The sequence below is a fragment of the Clarias gariepinus genome, chromosome 12 (assembly GCF_024256425.1).
Source record: "Clarias gariepinus isolate MV-2021 ecotype Netherlands chromosome 12, CGAR_prim_01v2, whole genome shotgun sequence".
In the NCBI taxonomy this organism is placed as follows: Eukaryota; Metazoa; Chordata; class Actinopteri; order Siluriformes; family Clariidae; genus Clarias; species Clarias gariepinus.
In genome coordinates this window covers 15870628-15893176 of record NC_071111.1, presented here as the reverse complement: position 1 = coordinate 15893176, position 22549 = coordinate 15870628, and the positions used below count along the sequence as shown (strand labels likewise).

The following is a 22549-nucleotide window of genomic DNA, read 5'->3' as shown; positions in this document are numbered from 1 at the left end:
GGTAATGAAAGATGTTGTTTATTATTAATATTTCGACAATGACCTGACTGATTGTTGGCTCATTCAAGCTGAGAAAAGTCTGATCATGTCAATCACTAAAATGATCATTTTCTTTTGCACAGGTTTATTTTTTTATGTCCTTATATCCTCTATTTGCCTTTAATATTGTCCTTTTAATATGTCCTTCCAAATTTATGTCCTTTCAATATATTTTCATAAATATATTTACCCTGAGCCTTGCGGAGGGGACAGGAGGAAAAGAGTCATGACCTTGGCATAGCATTACATGACTGTTATCTCAATATTATTTCAATATCGAGTCAATGCTCCTCCACGGAAAGGTAAAGCAATTACTTTTTGGCTGTGAGCCAAGATTAAAATGTCTGGGAGAAGGGCAGGGGAAATTATTTTGCATTCTTGTCATGCTGCCTGAAGGTAAACTGACTAAGCAACTGAACTCAGTGGCAGGAAAGATTTAAACAAATTTAGTTATGTGTCAAAACACAAAGAGAGAGGTGCATTCTGATCCGTGTCCTAGCGAATGATAAGGCTCTGTTCTGTCTTGTCATTTTCTAGAGAAGAAGATAAACTAGAGTGAAGTCTCACTCAAACACCACATTTTCCACCTTTAAAGGTAATATACAACTTTTTTCTTTGAATGCTGATCTGATTGCCTGTTCTTTGTACAGTATTAGCTAAATAAGTAGCCAGATTGTTGTTGATAAGATGGTCAAAGACGGTTCAAAGACGTTTTTTTTCCCTAGGACGGGAAAAATAAAAATGAAATATATATATATATATATATATATATATATATATATATATATATATATATATATATATATATAAATATATATATATATGCAGAAAGCTGTTCCCTGAGGACTTGTGACTTCAGTCACTCGATAGTTCAGGACTTTCCTACAGTCTACCTGAGCCTCCAATAACAAACTGGACTTTATTTTAACATAAACATGTCTCCTGTTATACTGAACTTCCAGTCTCACACAGTATGAGGCAGATCAATTTCTGCTCTGTTTCACCCAAATGAGGATGGGTTCCCTGTTGAATCTGGTTCCTCCAAAGGTTTCTTCTTATTACCATCTCAGGGAGTTTTTCCTTGCCACTGTCGCCAGTGTCTTATCATTTTGATTCATACACGTTCACATTAACATATAAATTTAAATAATACTTTTGATTGTGAAAAGCTGCTTTTGCGACACTGTCAATTGTTAAAAGCGATAAACAAATAAAATTGACCCGAACTGAATGTATTAAATATGGCGGCACTGTCGTGTAGTGGTTAGCACTGCCGCCTTGCACCTCCAGGGTCCGTGTTCGATTCCTGGCCAGGCTCGATTCCCATCTCTGTGTGCATGGAGTTTGCATGTTCTCCCCATGCTTGGTGGGTTTCCTCCGGGTACTCCAATTTCCTCCCACAGTCCAAAGTTATGCAGGTTAGGCTAATTGGCATTCTCAATTAGCCTAACCTGCATGCCTGTAGTGTGTGAATGGGTGTGAGTGTATGTGTGTGTGCCCTGCGCTAGATTGGCACCCTATCCAGGGTGTAGCCTGCCTCGTGCCCTAAGCTACCTGGGGTAGGCTCCAGGTCCCCGCGACCCTGAATACAGGATAAAGCGTTAAAGAAGATAAGTGAGTGAGTGAGTGAATTGAATATATATATATTAATAACCTTAACCACTACTGAGATTAAGGTGTTGATTTGAAAATAATCCTTTTTACGATATTTATTTGCAGCAACAAGAATGAGAGCAAATGCAACCAATTGCATAGATTTTAAAAAGCAACTAAAAGCACAAAATGTAAAAAATCTATAGTTGAATTATCAGCTCTAATGAAGATTGTGCTAAGAAATTTTTATCAAAGATTTCGTAAGACTTTTTTTAACAGCCTTTTTTATATAATAGACATGGAATACTTCAGGATGTGTACAAGGTGTCCAAAAGGTTTGAGGTCATCTCCAAAATGGTTTCAAAACATCTGGTAATGTACAGTACTTGCTGCATTCAAGACACTAAAGGTTAGACCCATCCTGAATTAGCAACCAGGGATCAGTATCACTTCTCTCCTTTCTGTCTAAAATCCTTGATCACACTAGATACAATCAAATGTCTCTTTATCTCTTACAGCAAACCCTCAAAGATCCTATCCAGTCTGACTTCAAAGCAGAAACATTCCACAGAGACTGTCCTTTTGGCCATCACTGGGAACCTATATGCTTTTACATCGACTAACCTGTCATCGACAACCTGTCATCTGTCCTCATTCATGAAATTTTTGTTTCCAGCTGTCCATCATCATACGGTAAGTCTTGGAGTCTGCAAAGCCGGTCATACTGAATGAGATGTCACAGAGGGGATCGGCATCTGCTCTACACAGACTCTCAGTTTTTGTCCTACAAGGCTCAGTGGTTGTCCTCTTCTCTTTTCCCTCTATGCTTAATCGCTTGGTGTGCAGAGGACATGCAACTTCCCTTTCCCAGACACTCATGTATTAACTCAGATCTTCGCATGTCTGTCCAACATCTTGTCTTATGTCAGCTCATCAGCTAAAACCTAATCTGAGCAAAAATAAGTTGCTCCACATCCCAGGTATTAATTCTCCCCATCAGGATCTAATGATCTCCTTGGACGATTCAATGATCTTCCTCTTGGACACAGCATGCAACTCTAGGGTATCGCTGGAAAATCAACTGTCCTGTCCTGCTTACACTGCTGACACATTCATGTCAGTTTCTTTTTTACAAAACCAGAAGGATTCATTCATTTTTAACTACACAGGCCACTCAGGTGCTTGTTCAGTCCCTTGTCTATCAAAACTGGATACCTTTAACTGTCTTCTGCGGGTGCCTCTGTGTGACACTTGTGTGAAACCTATTCAATTGATCCAGAACACAGCCGCAAGACTTGTTTTCAGTCTCTCTAATTTTCCCAAATCTAAATGTACCCCCTATTACTACACTTCCTAAATTGGCTTCCTGTTGCGGCCTTCATTAGATTTAAAACACCAATGGCTTGTATAAAAACAAAAATCTACTTGATACATATAATGCTATGTAAAAAGTTGGCATGTCTGTACATTTAAGATATAACCAAAAAAATAATTTGGGGGACGTACAGTAAGACGAGTATTAGAACACATCAAGATGGTTTTTGGAGTTTTTGTCTGTCTGTTTGTCTGTTTGTTTGTGCATACATCACATAAAAAACACAAATTTCAATTGGGTTTTCACAGGTGTGTTTGGACGAACTTGATGTAACATATAGGTTTTGTTTCATTGCAATCAGCCCATGATAAGAAGAAAATATGCTACTTTAAAGTTTAAATAGGAAACGCCCTTATATCATTAAAATAAGTCAACCTTGTCATTAGTTCATCTCAAACTTCATGATGAAATTAGCTCTCAGGAAAGCTGAACCAAAGATGAAACTGGCTATCATTAAGGTCTTTAAGACCTTCCCAGGAAAGCTAGACCAAATCTTACCTCTGCTGCAGAGGAGACGTTCATTTAGAGTCACCAGCCTCAAAAATCCCTAATTAACAAACAGCACTTTAGATTAGAGCCATTATGAAGGCTTTACAGAGCATAAGTAGCAGATACATCTCAACATTAACTGTTTAAAGGAGATTACTGCATATATTGGACGCCTTCAGCATTGCTTTACAATGTAGAAAGAAATAAAAATCAGGAACAACCATGGAGTTGGAAAGCATCCCAAACGTTTGAGCTATAGCGTATATACTTTAGTGCAAAAAGTTCTGTGCCTATCACATTAAGTCAGGTCAGGCTTAAATTACATATAAGCAAAAATAGATGCAACTGTTGGGCTACCCTATACATTTGGAATTCAGCACAGTTTCCACTGATGCTTTTCATTCTCTAACATATCTAATTGAACTCCTCAGGTTTAGGACGAGTATAAAACATTACAGTTGCCTCCAGCTCTCTGGGACCACAGTTACTTTTTATTATAATCCTCATTATAGCATGCAGTATAATGCAGTATATTCTTGCCTAGACATTTTTTACACACTTAAGTTTGTATGGTTTGTTTAGGATTAGTGAGAGAGAGAGAAGCACATAGAGCTTTAACAGCAAGATCTTCATGTTCAAAGTGCAAGCTCAAAAGCTTGGTCACTTGTCAATTAAAGAAAGATCATCTTACATGCAGGCTCAAACACAAAATGCTATATGAATACTGATCATGATAACGATGATGGAAAAGTGGTCAGGAAAATACAGTTTCTACAGGATGGAAGAAAAGTAAGTAGGAAATAAAAATTGTAATAAAGTCCATATTTCATTTTTTTTAACTTAGGAAATTGAAGGTTTGGTGGCATCAATTAGTTTCCTCAAGTGGCCGGGGAAGAAACACACAGTCTCCTGAAGGAAGTTGTGGGATATTGCTGGAAAATCTCCTGAATCCATGTCTCCAAGTCTTCCAGTGTATCCTACAGCATTTTCCAGGATGTTGGCTAAGACGACACTGACCTAATAAACGGCCTCCAAGAAGTCCAGATCTCACTCCATGTGATTTTTGTCCTGTAGGGCTACACAAAGGAGGAGGTATAGAGGACAAAGCCTCACACACTGGAGGACCTGGAGGCAGCACAGGTACATGTACAAATTGTTTCAATAAATGTATATTACAAATATGGACTTTATTACCAATTTTTAATGCCTAGTTACTTTTCACATACACCCTGTATACTGTATTGTGCTGAAGCCTTGTGTCTGTCTTTAGAAGTGGTGTGGTATCATAAGTGTAAATTCAGATGAAATGGTTTAAAAATACCACTATACTGACACATCCATTAGCCCAAGCATTTCTGGACATACCAGTAGGCAAGATCAGTAAAGCAAATACAAAGGCTGGAGTGGTATATAATTTACACTTACTGTACACATGCAGACAACAGATTAAACAAAACCGTTGTTAAAATGTTTCTACTAGTCTAAATACATTGTTATGTTACTAAAGAACACATGCTTTAATGCAGGACAGAATAAATACCTATAGTACGAGGGTGAGTCAAAAATTATCCGCACTCTGTTTATATTATAATCCAAGAGTTGGCCTTATAATGGTCTTATCAGTGCTTTCTGTTCAAGGCTACCGTCTCCCCAGTCACTGCTGTGCAGGTGTGAACGTGTTACATCAGTTCATTTGCAACTTAGATGCGAGCAAAAAGGGATGTCCCACTTGTGATTCTCACAAAAGAAGAGCAGCGTGCAGGGATTCTTTTTCGTGGCCTGAGGCTGCACCTGGTGCTGTTTAAACTCCTAGAAAAGCATAAACTGAAGGGTTTAGATATCCGCAAACAAATATTTTTATACTCTAAGGAAGGTGAAAGTTTCTTAAAGAGAATCGATACTGGTGACAAGACATGGATTCATGACTACGAGCCTCAGAGTAAACAGCAGAGTATGGAATGTAAACATCCTAAATCGCAGACAGAAAAAGTTACAAAGTTAACCATCAGGAGGAGAATTGATTCTTACAGTTTTCTGGGATTCTCAAGGGCCAGAACTGGAACATTATATATAATCCAAGGGTGTTGTGAACTTGAATGACAATGCAGATCTATACTCTTCTGCGCTCACTGTTGACACACTGCAAAAACTTTGTTTTGAGGAGGTAAAGCATCCTCCCTATTGTCCTTTTTTTGCTCCACAGGATTTTCACCAGTTTGGTCCCCTGAAAGCAACCCTTGTATGAAAATTCACTTCTGATGAAAAACTGAAGACAGCGGTGCATTTGTGGCGCGAGGAAATACGAAAGCTTGTTGACAGACTTAAAACAAAGTGTTTTCCAAAGGAAAATTATGTAGAAAAATGATGTCTTTGGCTTTTTCTACAAATTATTGAAAATAAATTCTAATTATTTATTTTGACTCACCATCATATTTTGTAAACTGTTTGGAGTTATTTCATTTTCTTCATTAATGACTTCTAATTAATTCATAACCAAAATATTATAACTTGGATAAAGATTAAATAATATTTATTATTTAATCTTTATCCAAGCATTTTACAGTTTTGTTTTTTTTTTTTTAATAAAAATTCAAATAATTTTAAATGGTTAACAATTTTCCTTGACAATTAAATTCATTTTGACAATGACATGACATAAAAAAATTAATTTTTTATACAGTATTTAAAGTGAAGCAGGATCCAATCCCAGCAAAATAGTACGTAGTTAAATTTTTAATCATGCCGGAATTTGATCACTGTTTTTGCTAAGATTTGTTGGATTTTAAATATTTAAAAAAAACACACAAAAAAAACAACAACTGTTAAACTGACCAGGCTTCATAAAATTTTAATCATTAAACATGTGATGTTTTTAGGAAAAAATTTCATGAGGTTTATTCTGTTAGAAATCAACATATTAAAACAGAGCATGAACAAAGCATAAACAGAGCATGAGACAAGGATGCAAAGCAGAGAGAAAAGATATTTTCTTGTAAACAAGCACAAACGTCCTACCTGTGAAATTAGTAGCAGACAAGTAGAGCCACGTGAGTGCTGGGATAAAGAGCAGGATGAAGGAGGCAGCCAGGAACTTCCTGCGCCCACGACACATTCCCAGCATCCTCTACGTTAAAGAGAGAGGGCGTTCAGGAGGCTGACAGACCTCTATTTGGGCAGCAAGTTTTAGCCAGGGGGCGCATGGCTCTGACAGAAAAACACAAAAGTTACAGGTTTAAAAAAACAACAAAAAAAAAAAACAAGATTATTGCTTATGCACACAACAAACCCACTGAAACTCAAACAGATCTTCATAGCTTATTGCTACAATATTACTGTATAGCTATGTGGTTCCATCTTTTATCCTTCAATTTAAGAGACCCACATACAGTATACCACACAACCACAAGTACTGCGACACAACAAAAAGACAAACAAGTACAGAGCTGCCACTACAACGTTGCTATGGTTCAGGCGTTTATTTAGTGGCTCCTTGAGAAACAGCCACATCAGCTGTATCTTTTTTATCTGGAAGATGTCTACATAATTCAACTAACCAAGGTGCATTTGGAAGATAGTGGAGGGCTATAAAAGTAAATGGCATGGCTTTTAATTTTAGAGTAGATGATGAGATGGATGGCAGAAACTAGGCTGACCCAGAAACAGGTGCTCAGGGAATGTAGGGAGATAAATTAAGATAGTCGGAGCCCAGAGCATCATGAGTAGCGAATAAAAGTACCCCAGCTTCTAGTCTCTACACTGGCCAAACTCTACTTAAAAGTATTTTAATATGTAAAATAAAATGCATTTTGTAAGAGAGAACAAGGTCAGTATTGCCACTTCAATTGATTAAAAGTAGCACTCCGGAGAATGCTAAATAATCCTAATGTTTCATAGTCTATCTTTCAGTAACCACATTGGTGTTTTGCAATAAATGACAAAGGGCCAATCAATTATACTATTACTTTGGTTCATAAATTATTATCCGAATACTGTTTACTTGCTGTTATTGTCGCTTTTGTGTTTTAGAGATAACAAAACATGACTATAAGATCATAGCAGCTTTTCCTGCTCTATAGCATTAAACTCTCTATTTTTAAAATAATGTAGCATTTACATTAACAAGCTATATTTTACACAAATAGTATGTATTTTTTGTTATGCTAGACTGCTACCTTTTTTCCCCTTTATGTCATATAACCAGCTTAATGCTATTTTTTGAAACAAACAAATTGCAATGTGCAAAACCAGTTTAGTCCTTCTAATTAGTGCAGAAGGTGCTATAGTGTTGGTCCTTCCTTTAACTGTCAAAGAATAACAGCACTTTAATGTGGCTACAAAGGATGCATTCTACTAGTGATGCAAACATAAATAAAAACATCAATGGCTATGGAAGTGGCAACTGTCAGTTTCAGGAAAAGTTAGGACCTACTTTTTGCTACCTCTTTTACAGTTGCTGGAGATGAATCTATTTACAAGCTCACCATAGAAAGTCACAGGAAAAGGATTTGGTGCTTCTAAATCCATGCACATGCCATGGTATTTCTGACATTTTCTAGCATGGGTTGTCCAGGTCTTGTCCATGGGTTGTCCAGGTCTCCCCAAGTTAGAGAAGTAAACTGAGGACAGTGTTTATAAACACTAGGTAGGTATCATTGCCAACTACCTAAAGAGTGTGGTGAATGATGGTGATGGGTGGCACTAAGTCTTCACTCCAGTCCTCACTGTGAAGTCTTTAAATATTGCACCACAGGAGCAGTGCATGCCCAGGAGATTGGGCAGGCAGCCAATCATACAGTATGTAGCATCTTGAAGCACCTGTTTCAGTCAATGCTTTTGCTGAGTCTTCCATGTTTACAATTTGTCTAGCTCATCCATAACTGGCAGATCTGGGAAGGCATCTGTGAATCTCTGGTAACTGGGTTAAATCCATCTCAAGAAAGTGTTTGATGCAGGATTCCATTGGCTTGCCTTGGTCAGTAAGCACTTCATACATCTTCTACTTCAGAGTGGTGGTCTTGATGGCTGATGACTGTGACTTGCTTAATTATAGTACCTCACACATTGTTCTTTCATCTCCATGCAACAGGTGATAAGCAGGGTTTTGCCTACTGTGTTAGACATTGCATTAGGTAATAAGTATTTACTCTTTAATAAATTAAAAGAAGCAGTGAATTACCATGTTATAGTGTGATATTATAGTATGCCAACTATTTTGTAAAATACTTGTATATCAGAACCTACAGTAGGCCTCCCTTTCTGTAAAAAAGACCAGCATTTCTACTCTCATGAAACCTTGTAACGTAAATGTAAATGTAATCAAGGATCTCAGAAAACTTCTATTAACAACCTGGTAGATTTAATGCTTTTTACAACTTCATAAGCTTAGTAAGTCCTGAACAGTTCTCCCCTTTGCCTAATCGGCTTCTAAAACAAGGCCACATGGAAACAGCACTGATTGTATAAGTAGGTCATGCTGTGCTGAGGTGTCCTAACCAGCATATTAAGGCTGTCACATGTACTCCAATACAACACTTCCACCTTCTGAGGTAATGGGAGAAGTCTTTTAATCTCCTTCAAAGCAGACAGAAGGAAGGACTGTGTGGTTTTCCCTGCCTTCGGAGTGCAGTTCTGTCAGGCAGAAAGAAAGAGAATCTCAGAGATGAAGAACCTGCTCTCAAGATCTTTTCCAGCAACATATAACCAGAGACTCCGCTCCCTCCAACTTATCCTGGCTGTCTTTCTCTATGTCTCTTTCTGGCCCCAGTTCTGCAAACATGCCCCCATCATGTGGAGCCAATTATGCTGAGAAGAACACTCTGACGCTACGCTGGAAAAAATAGAAACCTGGTTCAGCTATAACAAACATATTGATTAGTGATGTAATCTGGTTCACTTTCCATTATCTTACTTAGACTTTCATTAACATCCTATTGGATGTTTTAACCAACATCCTGTTGGAACAAAGGAGATTGGGGACTTAATACAACCAAAAAAACACATAAAATAAAATAACATGTAGGATATTCAAATATTTTTTTACTAAAACCTGATCTGCATCAGTGTAGAAAATATTCAGATGACGAAAACAAATTAGCATCTTTATAAAGTAATTAGCCATTGTGTATAGTTATACTATCCCATGAGTGTTATCATCATGTTATCATGTTAAAATGATGACTAACATGGCAAAAATAAGAGCATGCAATTATACCCTGAACGATAACAATGCTTAGTTATTTCTGCCTTAGGAAATGGAATTCATATACATTTAAAAAGAGTGCTTAAAGCTAAAAATTTATTTTTTAAAAACCTAAGAGCAACATTAGCAGATAATGATAAATTATTAATTAATACCTTAAATGGTATAATACTGTAGTATTAATTCTTCAAAATCAATGAGATTTAATGAAGAAACAAAAACAGGGTGTGAACATAAACATATGAACATACAGTAGTTCATACAAAATAATACCTTTATAATACAATAATAGTGACCACAGAACATGAATTAAAACACTTTCCTTAAAAGAGTTTTTATTTTTTGGTCTATAGTCTTATTTGGATTGCATACATTTTCCAAGATGACAGCTATAATAAAATATTTCCAAGTCTACTCTACAAAAAAAATTAATGCATCCAGATCTTTAGGAATAAGTGTTTGCGTTTCTAGCTGTTTGTTTTCTATGGATCTATATTTTTTTGTCCCGCTTGATGATATAATCACATTATTGAATTACAAAATTATTGTTTGGAACATATAATAATCATACTGTAATATATGCAACTGTAAAGTGAGACTGTCATTATGATAGCCCACTAAATTATACAACAAGATTGCAACCAATTAATTATGCAGTTGCTTTTAATGTTTAAATGGAATGAAGGCAAAGTGATTTGACAGTCAGAGATAAGGCTAATATGCAAACAGAGGAAGCAAGAGCACTGTCCCGAAAGCATGTTATAGGGAGTAAGCGTCCATCACCACAGTAAAATTAAGCTTCAGTTTCGACATCAGTCTTTCCATTTCTAATTTAGAATCTATTGTGGAGGTTTCCGCTGACAAATCCATGCCTTCGGTACTATTTGCACAATTAGCAATAGTACAGTCAGAGAGATTGATCGATATCACAGTACATGACTTTTTGTGTTAATGGAAAAACGGGAGCACTTCTGCCTGCCTATGCAGATCAACATGCATACACAGCAAAATCATGAGTGTTGAATAAACAACAAGAGTGTTAAATTAACACTGTACAGTATTTATATACAGTAGGTGCAGCTGGACTTTAAGGGAAATTTTTTCTGTGTGCTTTTATATTCCTTTAAATTCCTCAAACTAATAAAATGGTTTCATACTATAGCCCTATAATTGTGTGAAGACTTATTTTGATATTGGCATTTTAAATATAACTGAAATAAGCATAATTATTGAACTGAATTATAAGTAATATTGGCGCATTATTATTTGGTAATTAACTACAGTATCCGACAAAAAAAAGCTTTTTTATTCTCATAAAGTATCCATCAAATGCCATGCTACCAAATTCATGACAAATCCCTGAGCATTTGTAAAACACTCCTAAATCTTGATCATGAAAATTGATGCGATGCGAAATATCTGAACTAAATGAAAAATGCCACAAAATGAGCTTCAACTTATTTAAATCTGGTACGGAGCAAATTAAACCAGAGTTAAAACAGCCCCAGGGAAGCTGCATTATAAATGTCCTAAGCAAGAAGGAGCAAAATAATACCTCTTTCTACAACCCTTTCTAGCATCTACTTCCTTCTCCTACATACAATTCTTATGTCTTTAAAAGAAAAAAATAGAACAGTTGGGCTATATATTTAAATACTGCAAGAATTGTAACTTTTATTACTCATAAGACACAAAATGAAAACAAATAATAAATGAAAATGCTTTACCAATATCAAAATTAATTGAAAAGTCTCTGAAATCTGTCACGGGGCGGGGTAGCTCAGTGGTTATCACGCTGAACGACTGATTGGAAGATCCCGGGTTTAAACCCCAGCACCACCAAGCTGCCACTCTTGCGCCCTTGATCGAGGTCCTTACTGTAACCCTCAACTCCTCAACCACTACAATGAGCTAAAATGTAAGTCACTCTATATAAGGCAGTCTGCTGTAAACATAATCTGTTAAATAGCATGCATTTCCGCTGCATCTGCTTTAAACAATCATAGCACAAAGAAGAAAATTCTGAAGGGCAATTTATCAAAACTTTACTTGAGTTTAAAATGGAGAAACCTTTATTTATCATATATCCTCAGCTGGTCTGCTATCTCAGAAAGGCTAAAGTAGTGATATTTATATCCGTTTGGGAGGGCAGTCATTATTTTGATCTTATCATAAAGGTCCTGATTGTATCGTATTGATGGTTTATTTTAGCAATGGTTTCTTCCAGTGATATTATATATAGTAGAGATAAATCTGAAAATATTTTAATATTTTTATCTGATTCAAACTATAACTGAATAAAGGCTCTTGGCAGCAGTAAACCCAGCTAGTTAAAAAAAAAAAAAAACTGAGAATACTTAACTGAGATACTTAACTTTTTTACGATTAAAACAGTTACTCAGTACTTGAGTATCTTTTCATGGAATAGTTTTTTACTCCTACTTAAATAATATTTTGGATGATTACTTTTTACTTCTACTTGAGTAGTAGTAGATTACTTGAGTAATATTATTTTAAAGGACAGCTATTCTTACCTTATCATATTTTTTGCTACTCTACCCACATCTGTTCATGAGTGGATAAAGTTGCTGTGATCAACATGTAAGTCTGAACATGCCACATTAAAAAGCACATAATTTGCTCAGCTTGGATTTAAACTTGCAATCTCCAGATGATGAAGCAAATTCTTCTCTGTTGCATCCCTAATTGATACATGTGATGTTCTTTTTCTTTTAAATTGTGGGAAAGGGGGATTTTCTTTCTTTTTTTAAACAGGTGCCACACTGAGCATGCACAATGTACCATGATTTACAACTCAAAAGGCCTTGCCTTACTGCTTTTAAAACGTGAGTGGATCTTACCGCATGGCTTTTTGCTTAATTTTTATATGTTGCAGTGTCCTACTGCATATGTTTAACATCTGAGATTTTCTGCTTTTGTATGGTTGATATCGCTTTGTTTACTGACTACTGATTTATAAAAATGCTATATAAAATAAACTTCATTTCTACTGTACTGTATATTGTTAACTACTGTGAATAAGCTGAAGGTTAAGTCATAATTAAAAAATTCAAACAGTTCCAAAAGCAGGATTCACACAGCTCCTTAAACATCTAGAGACAACTTTTAGGGTATAGTAGAAGGCTATGCATCATACTGTAGGTGAGGTTCAGATTCACTCTGGGGAAAACATTTTTACCTGATGTCGGTATACAGTTCAAATACTGCAGGCTGTGTAGTTGTAACATAAGACAATACAAGCTTACCATAAAGCCGACCATAACAGCACATCAAACCAGTTTCTGATCACCTTGTACTGTATCACACCCACGCTTATGCAAGGTTTTTGCCTTTCACACATAAGTACAAGTCTGTTAATAGTGAAAAATCATTTGTTTTTCATTATGCCGTTAGGCTTTCATTTTCCATGTTCTCTTTTAAATTATTTAGTGTACACTTATTCCAGGTAGAACTGAAAACTATGAAATATGCATTCTCGCTCTTTTCCAAATATACTGTAGTGCAAGCACATGCAAACAATTAGAAAATGCTCAGCAACAGTGTTGCCTGTTGTTACAAAAGCCTCATAAAGAATCTATAAAATATCCTGTGTCCTACCTAGTGTAGAAGTGCATGTCCTTTCTTTCCATTCTACAGGTGCGTAACAGATATGACATTGTGAGAACTATAACTTGTGACACATACTTGAGCAAATCCAAATTGAATTTCAGTGCCCTAAAAAGTCAGCATGCTAGAAAGGGTTAAAAATGTTAAAACCTTAAAACTCTTAAATGAACATGCCAGGCATGGATTTGGCGGGAAACGCTAAGCAGATTCCAGAGCCACTGCCTTGCTGAATGAGGATTGGCCCACAGAAGAACAGATTAAAGTGATGATCATTGTTACAACCACAACAAGGAAGCCTCAGGGAAGTAAAAAATTGACGCTGCATTAATGGCGTTAATGTTTTTTTTTACAATCCCCATTTATTGCAAGTGTTAAGATGTTAATTTTCCTCAGCACTAATGTATGTACTAGAACCTATGTTAGACTCAGTGTAGTGACATTTTTCAGCTGCCCAAACAGTCAGCCACCCACCCACCACTGCCCAACGTTGCCTGTGCCATTGAATCCTAATCTTGCATCCTGTCTTATACGTCTGGCCTGGCATTACCTATTAGATAGCAGTTATTTTACTGCAGGTTTAAGATCTTATCATGTACCAGAAAAGAATTCAGAGTTCCTTTTTGCGATTTAGCACACTTTAATTAAGTAGTATGATACAGCTAACTACAGTATCTCATTTCAACATATGTGATTTATAAAGAGCTAAAATCTTGCACTGCCCCAGTAGGCACAGCTAGGGACGTGGGATGTCTACAAAGTAGAGGCCTTTGGGAATGGGGATGTCTTCAGGATCCCTAAAAATGTTAACACACCAGAACTGTCCTGGACTCATTGTAAGCCCTATACTAAAGTCATCATGCTAAAGTCACCTTTACGGTGTCTTCGTAGAGTAATTAGTGGTATCTTTAGTAGATAGCCTAAATTTATTTTAGGAAAGTCTAGAGTTTTAAAGACCTTCTATAGATGACCTGAAGCTAGGTCTGCATGCCCACTCGGGTATTAAATTTAATAATTCACCTTGATGCTTGAAGTGTACTGTACTTTCAATTTTACTGATTTCCACTGCAGGAAAATTAGACGTTCACTCTGAGCTCCTGCATAGGGATTACAAAATATTTGTCCTCATAACTGTACGTCAGTGATAAAAAGAAACCAAGTGTGATGATGGAACAAACTAATCAATTTGTAGTCATATTACAGTGCAGTGAGCCACAGCAAACGGCAGAGCCCATTATGATTTATAGGCCATCAAATGCCACATTAAAGCCCATTCCACTTATGCAAATCATTCTCTTGGAAATGACACATAGGTCTACTTGACTCCTTATTAAAAAGAGAACATTGCACAACAGCAGCCCACAACCAGTGATTGACCCATCTCATTGTGCATCATCTTCATATTTCTAATGTATACTTACCATGCAGGCTAAAATATAAGTTCACACTTTTTGCTGAACTGAATAAATTAGATCATGCTCTATAAGAATCTTTGATCCTTTACGGTATTTATATGCTACGTATTTGTGAAGTTGTCCCTGTAGCAACAAAATATTTGCTCATCAGTGAATCATGTGACCTCCAGGGTGAGTACAGTACAGTATGTAACTCATGGTAGAAAAAAAAGTTGGAAATGTAAGAAAGAAAGTAGGGATTGAATTGAAGAAGCCATACATGACCTCAATTTGATACAAGCTGGAAGAATCATATAAAGTGGTAATTAAATGCTTATTTAAAAAACAGTAAAACAGACAGGATTTGACTGAGGCACTGTAACATACACCAAGTTCTAAGGAGTTAGCCTATGCATTGATTATTCTGCATAAGCTCTAACGAATTGCCAAGTCAGTGAACAGATATTCATTCAGAATCAAAGACATTGCAGGGGAGGTGTTCCTGAGTGAAAATGACTCTAACATTTCTTCTATTCCAGCTGATAGCGTTAATATATCATCAGTCTTTTTTAACCCAAAAATTTCACACACCTAACATAGTATTAACCCTTTTGTCATAATGTGAGTGAGTAGTCTCCAGACATACTGAGCCACCAAACAGTGGTAATAAAAAAATCCCCAACACCTGAAAACACAATTGTTCCTACATTCATGCACTATAAAATGGGGAAAAATCTAGGGGAAAAATCTGAACAAACTTTTACAGCTCGCCTTGGGAAATTGTTCTATTTAAAAAAAAAATAAAGATAATTACTTTAGTCACAATTATTTTCAATCATACATTTTTGAGAGCTGCTTTCTCTATGGATCAGTACTTTATGAATCAGGCTTTTTTTTTTACAGCATGTAATTTTTAAATGTATTAATAGATACATACAATAACTCTATATTGATAAATGGCTGGATGGATAGCTAGCAAACCACAACCCCCTAACCATTTTATTTGCATTTATTGAATAACTGATTCAATCATTGACCCTCACTAACCACTTCATTCCGGTCAGGGGTGAAAGGCACTGGGTGAAAGGCAGAACTTTATGGAATGCCAGGTCATTTCAGGGCATTCAATTTACAAAGCCAATCACCTACAGTATAAGCACTGTACATATTGTAGGAGGTGTGCTCATACTGGAGAACCCAGAAGATACACATATGGTAACAGGATAGACGATGCTATATGTCACACAGTACATCATGTTTAAAATCAAACCCAAGATCCTGGAGCTCATAGTAACAATGCTACCCATTGCACCAACAGCTCCTTATCTTAATATTGTTTAAATATACACGTGTGATTGTTCAACTTCATTCCTAGACCTTGGTACATTTATTGTGAAAAAGGTTACACAAATCCGCTACAGAAAGTAAGCTCTATGTTATTAAGATGAGAATATAAATTTTCATGTTTTAAAGCAGACTACTGTACAAGTATAGCCTTGAAGGACATGTTGTCTGAAATGGGTAGTGTGATGCAAATTGCATTAAAAAAAAGATTTCACCCACAAAGAAATAAGTGTTCTGCTGATACTGAGTCATGCAGTGTGTGTAACTTGACTTCCCAGTTTTCCGAGTGACTCATGTGGGGTCACAGTTAGATTAAAATGTGTGAGCCTACTGTGCCTGCATTGAATTTATTTAGCTACAATTGCTTCCTTTATTGCTTATATCTCCTGCTCTACACTGACTTGAATGTCATTTCCACAGCACTGAATACTAGTAAACATACTGAGTAACTGGGACAGAGACAACTTAAAGGAAAGAACTGTAGCAAGGTAAAAAAAAATAAAAAATAATAAAAATGCCCAATAGTGCATGGACAGGATGGTTTGAGCAATAGAAAAAAATGCAAAAAGGACAAATTATGTCAGATCTTCCACCACCTTTAAAAATGAAGTTACATATGTGTGTGCATCTTTTTATTTTGTAATTGGGCATGTGATTGTTCTCAGCATAAATCTATCACATTCAAACTCATACTACTAAATATTACTCTTTACTAATGATTTTTTGTTACTTATTTGTGTGTGGCTTCAAATGAACATGATTTCAGGAAAGGCAACTGTTCAAATGCAGTGTGTGGAGGGTCGCACACTGTTTTTCTTTTAGCATCCATGCTATAATTTTTACTCACTGAGTGCACAATCACTCAAGACTACATCATATCCGCAGCACAAAGACCTCTAACTGAACATCTTTCACCAACCCATCGGACAGCTTAACACCACCTCACACACACACACACACACACACACACACACACACACACACACACACAAACACACACACACAAACACACACACGCACACACACACACGCACACACACACACACACACACACACACACAACCTCTCACACACACACAACCTCACACACACACACACACACACACACACACACACACAACCTCACACACACACACACACACACACACACACACACACACATATGCTTGAGCATTTGTTATGATTAAAATGTTTAAAATTTCTTTTCAACTTTTCAAGGTGATTTCTTAATTCCAGGATTTTTCCAGGATTTTTCTGTGACTGTGCAAACTCTGATATAAACAGCACACACTGGACAGCAGATTTGTTTTAGGACTGTAATTAAAGGGATAATGTTGCTATTTTTAAATATCCCAGGATATGGGATTATTGTATTACCGCCTAAAGCACCATAGTGATGCTTGGTGATGGCAGAACCATGACAGCTTATCTTCAGGCCAGCTTCTCTTTAATTGGGGCTGGGGTTCTATTCAAGATGGACAGAATCATGGATAGCTCAAAATACCAATCTTCTTTGGTAAAAAAAAAAAAAAGAAAAAAAAAAACCTGCAGACCTTTGTGTGACATGTTAAAGGAAACCTTTACCTTGCAGTACAATAATACCCCAAAGCTCAAATCCATCTCAAATAAGGAACAGCATCAGGAAAAGATGCTCAACATTGAAATGGTCTAAGCAGAGCTCATTTTGATCTCTCTAAAAAAAGAAATAACCTGGGGAATAACATGAAGAGGGCTGTACTCAGTACATCATAACATTTTGGAAGATCTGGAGCAATATTGCGAGTGAAATAATGATGAAAAGAAATTGCCAAATCAACAGGTGGTAAGATGGTAGACTCCTACAGTTAGTAGTTGCAAAGGTGCTTTAACAAAGTGGATTAGCTGTGCACACTGCTCACTTATGCATTTAGATTATTGTAAATTTTCCCCTTAAAATTTGCTTGTTTAATTTGGTTAGCTTCTATATTTACATCTATATCTAAATGTAAAAACAGATCTGACATGATTTATTTTAGTTTTAAATCTTTACAGCCCAAACATGTAATTTGCACAGGGTACACATACTTTCTAGATCATCTGTATGGTATTTGAAAATAAACAAGCAACTGTGTTATTTATAGGGTGTAGAAATAAAGTTTTTTTTAAAAAACACACATTTATAGGTTAAAGTTAAAATATCTAAGTTTTGGCTCTTATTTACTACACTGCTAAGACAAAATATTTTGTACTCCCTGCAGCACACAGGTTCCCAACGAAATGAGAGCTAACCAAAGTGAGAGTCATTGTGATATGAGGCTTATGTTAACCTAAACACACATCTGGATAGTCAGTCCCCGTATAACAGTGTAAAACAGCAAGCAATCATGCAGTGCAACTCAAGAAAATAAACTGTGCAAAAAGGGCTTGAATGCTTGCTCATGTGTCTGAGAGTAAGAATGTTAGAGTCTATTCCTGTGCAGTGGAGTCAGCACTGTGTAAATGCAACACTAAGGCAAAATCTTAACTGCAGCACACACGAAATAACATCAGGAGTAAGAGGAATGAAAACACGTAGCCACACAAAACAACTATCACCTGCTTCACTTGAATAAATTACAATAAAACCTCAGCAGCATAAAACATTGGGATTTCACATCGAAGTTGTTTCCTTTTCCCCAAAAGTCTCTGCCACAATTTTACTTAATTATTTATGTAATTATTAATTAATTCATTTTGAGTAACAGCTTCATCTTGTCACGGTCATGGTGGATATTAAGCTCATTCCAATATGCTAGGCACACGTGGGAATATACCCTTGATAAGCTGTCAATCCGATACAGTCCACCATACACACACACACACACACACACACACACATATTCACAAGTAGGGGAAATTTTGAGTAGCCAATCCAAGTTCTGTTCAGGTGGGAAGAAACCTGAGAGCCTGCAGTAAACCTATGCGGCATGGGTAAAACCTGTGAGACAATAAACAATTAAACATGATGCCATTAAACTGTGAGGTGACAACATCACAAATCTTTACCTTTACCTTCAGGACCAAAAAGAAGCCTATTATTCAATCAAAGGTCATGGGAAAATAGCTCAGGGGGCTCATGACAACAGGAGGAAGGAAATGAGGTCAGGGAAGTAGAACATTCATTAAATTCCTCAGCTACAAATAGAGTCTTTAGGGAGTATGATGCTACCCTATTTTTATTCTCAGAAAGAGCGAGAAAAGAGCAGAGAGTAGGACATTTAAACATATGGATGATGTTCAGTTTGACCATGAACATTGGCACTGACTCATTTTAAGGGTTTACTTAAACACTGCAATTATCCAGGAACAGTCCCCAACCCCATTCTGGTCATTTTAAGCTGCCTTGTTGCTAAACGGGGATTGGTAAAAGGAACAGCAATAACACTATACCTGTGTTGCGTTAACTTGAAACAGATTTTACAAAAAACCTCAATTTGGATTCACACAAATACAATAACTTTACCTTTACTTAGATGCAAAATTACACACTAAGCATGCTATATTTGGGAAACAAATAGAACTTTCTGCTTAGGGCTGGTTTTGCTTATTTGCAGCTTCCCTAAGGATCATGGGCAAGGCTTATCTACAGTATGTCTGTGAGGACCAAAGACCAGCCCGTCTCGTCCATTCTCATAGAAAGGCTCATGCAGCACAAATTGCACAAAAAGTCAATAATACGAAATAAAAGCAAGGTATCAGAACACCCAACACATCATAGCCTGTCACATATGGGGCTTAGCAAACACAGACCTCATAGTCATCGATCTGGCCTCTAATTTTCTAGATCTCAATCTGACTGAGGATCCAGGTCAAATAAATGAAGGCCCCACCTGGCAACCCACAGCACCCAAAGGATCTGCTGCTAATGTCACCAGACACCACAGCACACCCCCAGAGGTCTTGTGGAGACATGCCCCCATGGGTCAGACCTGTCCCAACAGCACAATATTGGATGTAATGTTTTAACATTATGAGCTAATCTGTGTATATACAGAAGAGCAAAAATATCTACGCTTTTAGGATATCTGAATATGAGACATCATGCATCCTTGATTTTCCTTTGAAATTAATCATTTTTATTCTTAAAAAGTGCAAGACAAGTATCAATAATTTCAAAACTTTTAAATTTACCCCACTCAGAAAGCTACTGCCATTCTAACAGTATAGATGCTATGTAGATTTTAATGATTTTTAAACCTATCAGTTATTTTTAGTTAGATTATTATGTGGAATGTATTGGCTATTACAGGGATGATTTTTTTTCTAATAAATGCACTGTTGTACTGTATGTGTACTGTATATGAACAAAGAATGTGATGTGGAATAATAGCCAAACACTGTGTACGGAAATGACTGAAAAAGCAGCTTTTACACTAATGTTAGAAGAACCCAGAGCTCTCAAAGAGATTCACATATTGAATCATATATTTAACTTTGCTGCTCCAACTAGCTTAAATATTGTTTATTCTTAATTACATGAATTTACTATCCTTTTGTATTGTATTTCACATTATTGTGTCCATTTCTTTCAATCATTGTTTTTATTATTTCTATTTAGCATCTTCTCTCATTTTTATTCTTGTACATTAGGTAACTTTACATTTAAGTAACTTAAATGTGTTGTGTAGCCCATAAAAAATGTGCTGTTTAAAATGCCCTAAAATTCTGCATATACAGTACGTGTGTGTAGGTGTGTGTGTGTGTGTGTGTGTGTGTGTGAGAGAGAGAGAGAGACTTTACATTAAGTTTTACTTCATAGATGCAAACATGTAGAAGTCTTTGTTTACCTTGTGAAGTCACACAGTCTCGGCAACCCGTAGTGTGTGTGTGTCTGTATGTGTTCGTGTGTGTGCTTTGTCAGTATCGGGTGAAGCTCTGCGTCAGAACCCGCGGTAGTGGACAGCTCCGCTCCGGCTCAGCGCGCGCTCGACGGCGAAGCTCTTGTTCATCGGACTGACACACACACACACACGCACACACACACACCAAAATCCTGCAGCGTGGTTTACAAGTAGCTGATAAATGTCCAGGATCGCGGGGGAAGCTTTGTGACCTTTTCCAGCCTGTTACTCAGAGTGAGATGATCGCGTGTGATCGGTGAGTTCCCGGTCTTCCTCCGTAAATCGTTCAGTGTGCGCACTTTTAAAAGCGACAGAGTCGTGAAATGTTTGTCACCAAGTCCTCTGGTCAATAATAATGAGTGATAAATGTGTCCGCGTTCACACTTTCGCGACACTGGACACGCGGGATTGTCTCGGTCTCCACATTTAATCGCGCCCGATTTTATGACTCGCTCCTGGAAGCTTGAAAAACATCTCAAACAACAACCGCATCATTTCTTCCCATCCGAAAGCGATCTCCAGCTTGTAAATGTTGCCGCATCCGAGTAATTTCAGAGGACGTGTTCAAAACCACTCATGTCTTTTGGGGCATCGGCTCCATCCGCCATCCTGGAGAGTCAAAAACAACAACAATAATAAAGACATTACAGAGTTTTCCTAACTTCCGTACGGTTAGTACAGTATTACACACCAACGGAGTTTCCTGGCGTGATTATCGGGAAAAACGATCTCGATTAGCCAAAATAAACAAAACAAAAATATATATATATATGTTCCTGAAATTGATTCTCCTTATAATCTACATCAGAACATCAGGACGCTGTTTAAGAAATCAACGGTGTTAAATAAAAACCGAGCCGTATCATACCGCTGTTCATACTGCTGAGTGTCTCTCTCTCTCTCAAACACACGCAGGCAGATCAACACACATCGCGGGCAAAGTTGCACACATTCCGCATTAACGCGAGAAATGCGATCATTGAAATTCCGCTCTCGTTCCGCTTGTCATTCACAGTCCCAACACAGAAAGCGTGTGTGTGTGTGTGTGTGTGTGTGTGTGTGTGTGTGTGTGTTCATTATAAGCACCGAGGTCCAATCCCGATTCGTCCACAGCGCCGGAGATCAGTCAGAGAGCGACATGTCTGTTCGGTAAAACGTTTCCTTATTCATAGATCATCATCAGAGTCGAGTCTGGGTCTGACCGGCAGAAACCGCCGGCTGCATGTGCTGTTCGCCTGAACACAACAGCGCCTTCATCCTCCCAGCATCCTCCCGGTAATGTAAAGCACGGAGGATCCAATCCTCACCGCGCCAATGTGCGCTCCGTAAAACACGGTACAGCCGTCCGGATCGGACTGCAGACCAAGCCTGTACACACACACACACACAACACGGGCCCTACAGAATGACATTTATCATACAAGGATTTGATTATAAAATGATCTAAGCTTGTTTTGTTCTTCTAAAATAACATATCACGTTGAAGCTGACTTAAATCCAATAGATTTTGTATTCCATAAGTTGAATTATCTTAGGAAGTAAGTAGCTTAGTAAGATCTTTAAAACACTAGTTTCTTCATTTATCTTCAGCAAAAGCATATCTCAGGAACACTGGGCATGAGATGGGAATATC

At 37.2% G+C, this 22549-nt stretch overlaps 1 protein-coding gene across 3 annotated transcripts in view; it reads right to left on the bottom strand.

Moving 5' to 3' along the window:
* LOC128533964 (xylosyl- and glucuronyltransferase LARGE1-like) overlaps positions 1–22174 on the bottom strand; it is a 53876-nt gene extending 31702 nt beyond the window's left edge. Inside the window, exons 1-3 of one of the 3 annotated variants that reach the window (XM_053508199.1) lie at positions 22003–22174; positions 20863–21525; positions 6512–6698 (exon numbers count right to left, since the gene is read on the bottom strand). In XM_053508199.1, the coding sequence (XP_053364174.1) occupies positions 6512–6617 (106 nt within the window). In that variant the 5' untranslated portion in view covers positions 6618–6698; positions 20863–21525; positions 22003–22174. Of the gene's footprint in view, positions 1–2256; positions 2318–6511; positions 6699–20862; positions 21526–21784; positions 21961–22002 lie in introns of those variants that run through there. The other 2 variants (XM_053508198.1, XM_053508200.1) reach the window with 2 other exon arrangements.
* Positions 22175–22549: the final 375 nt, after the last annotated feature.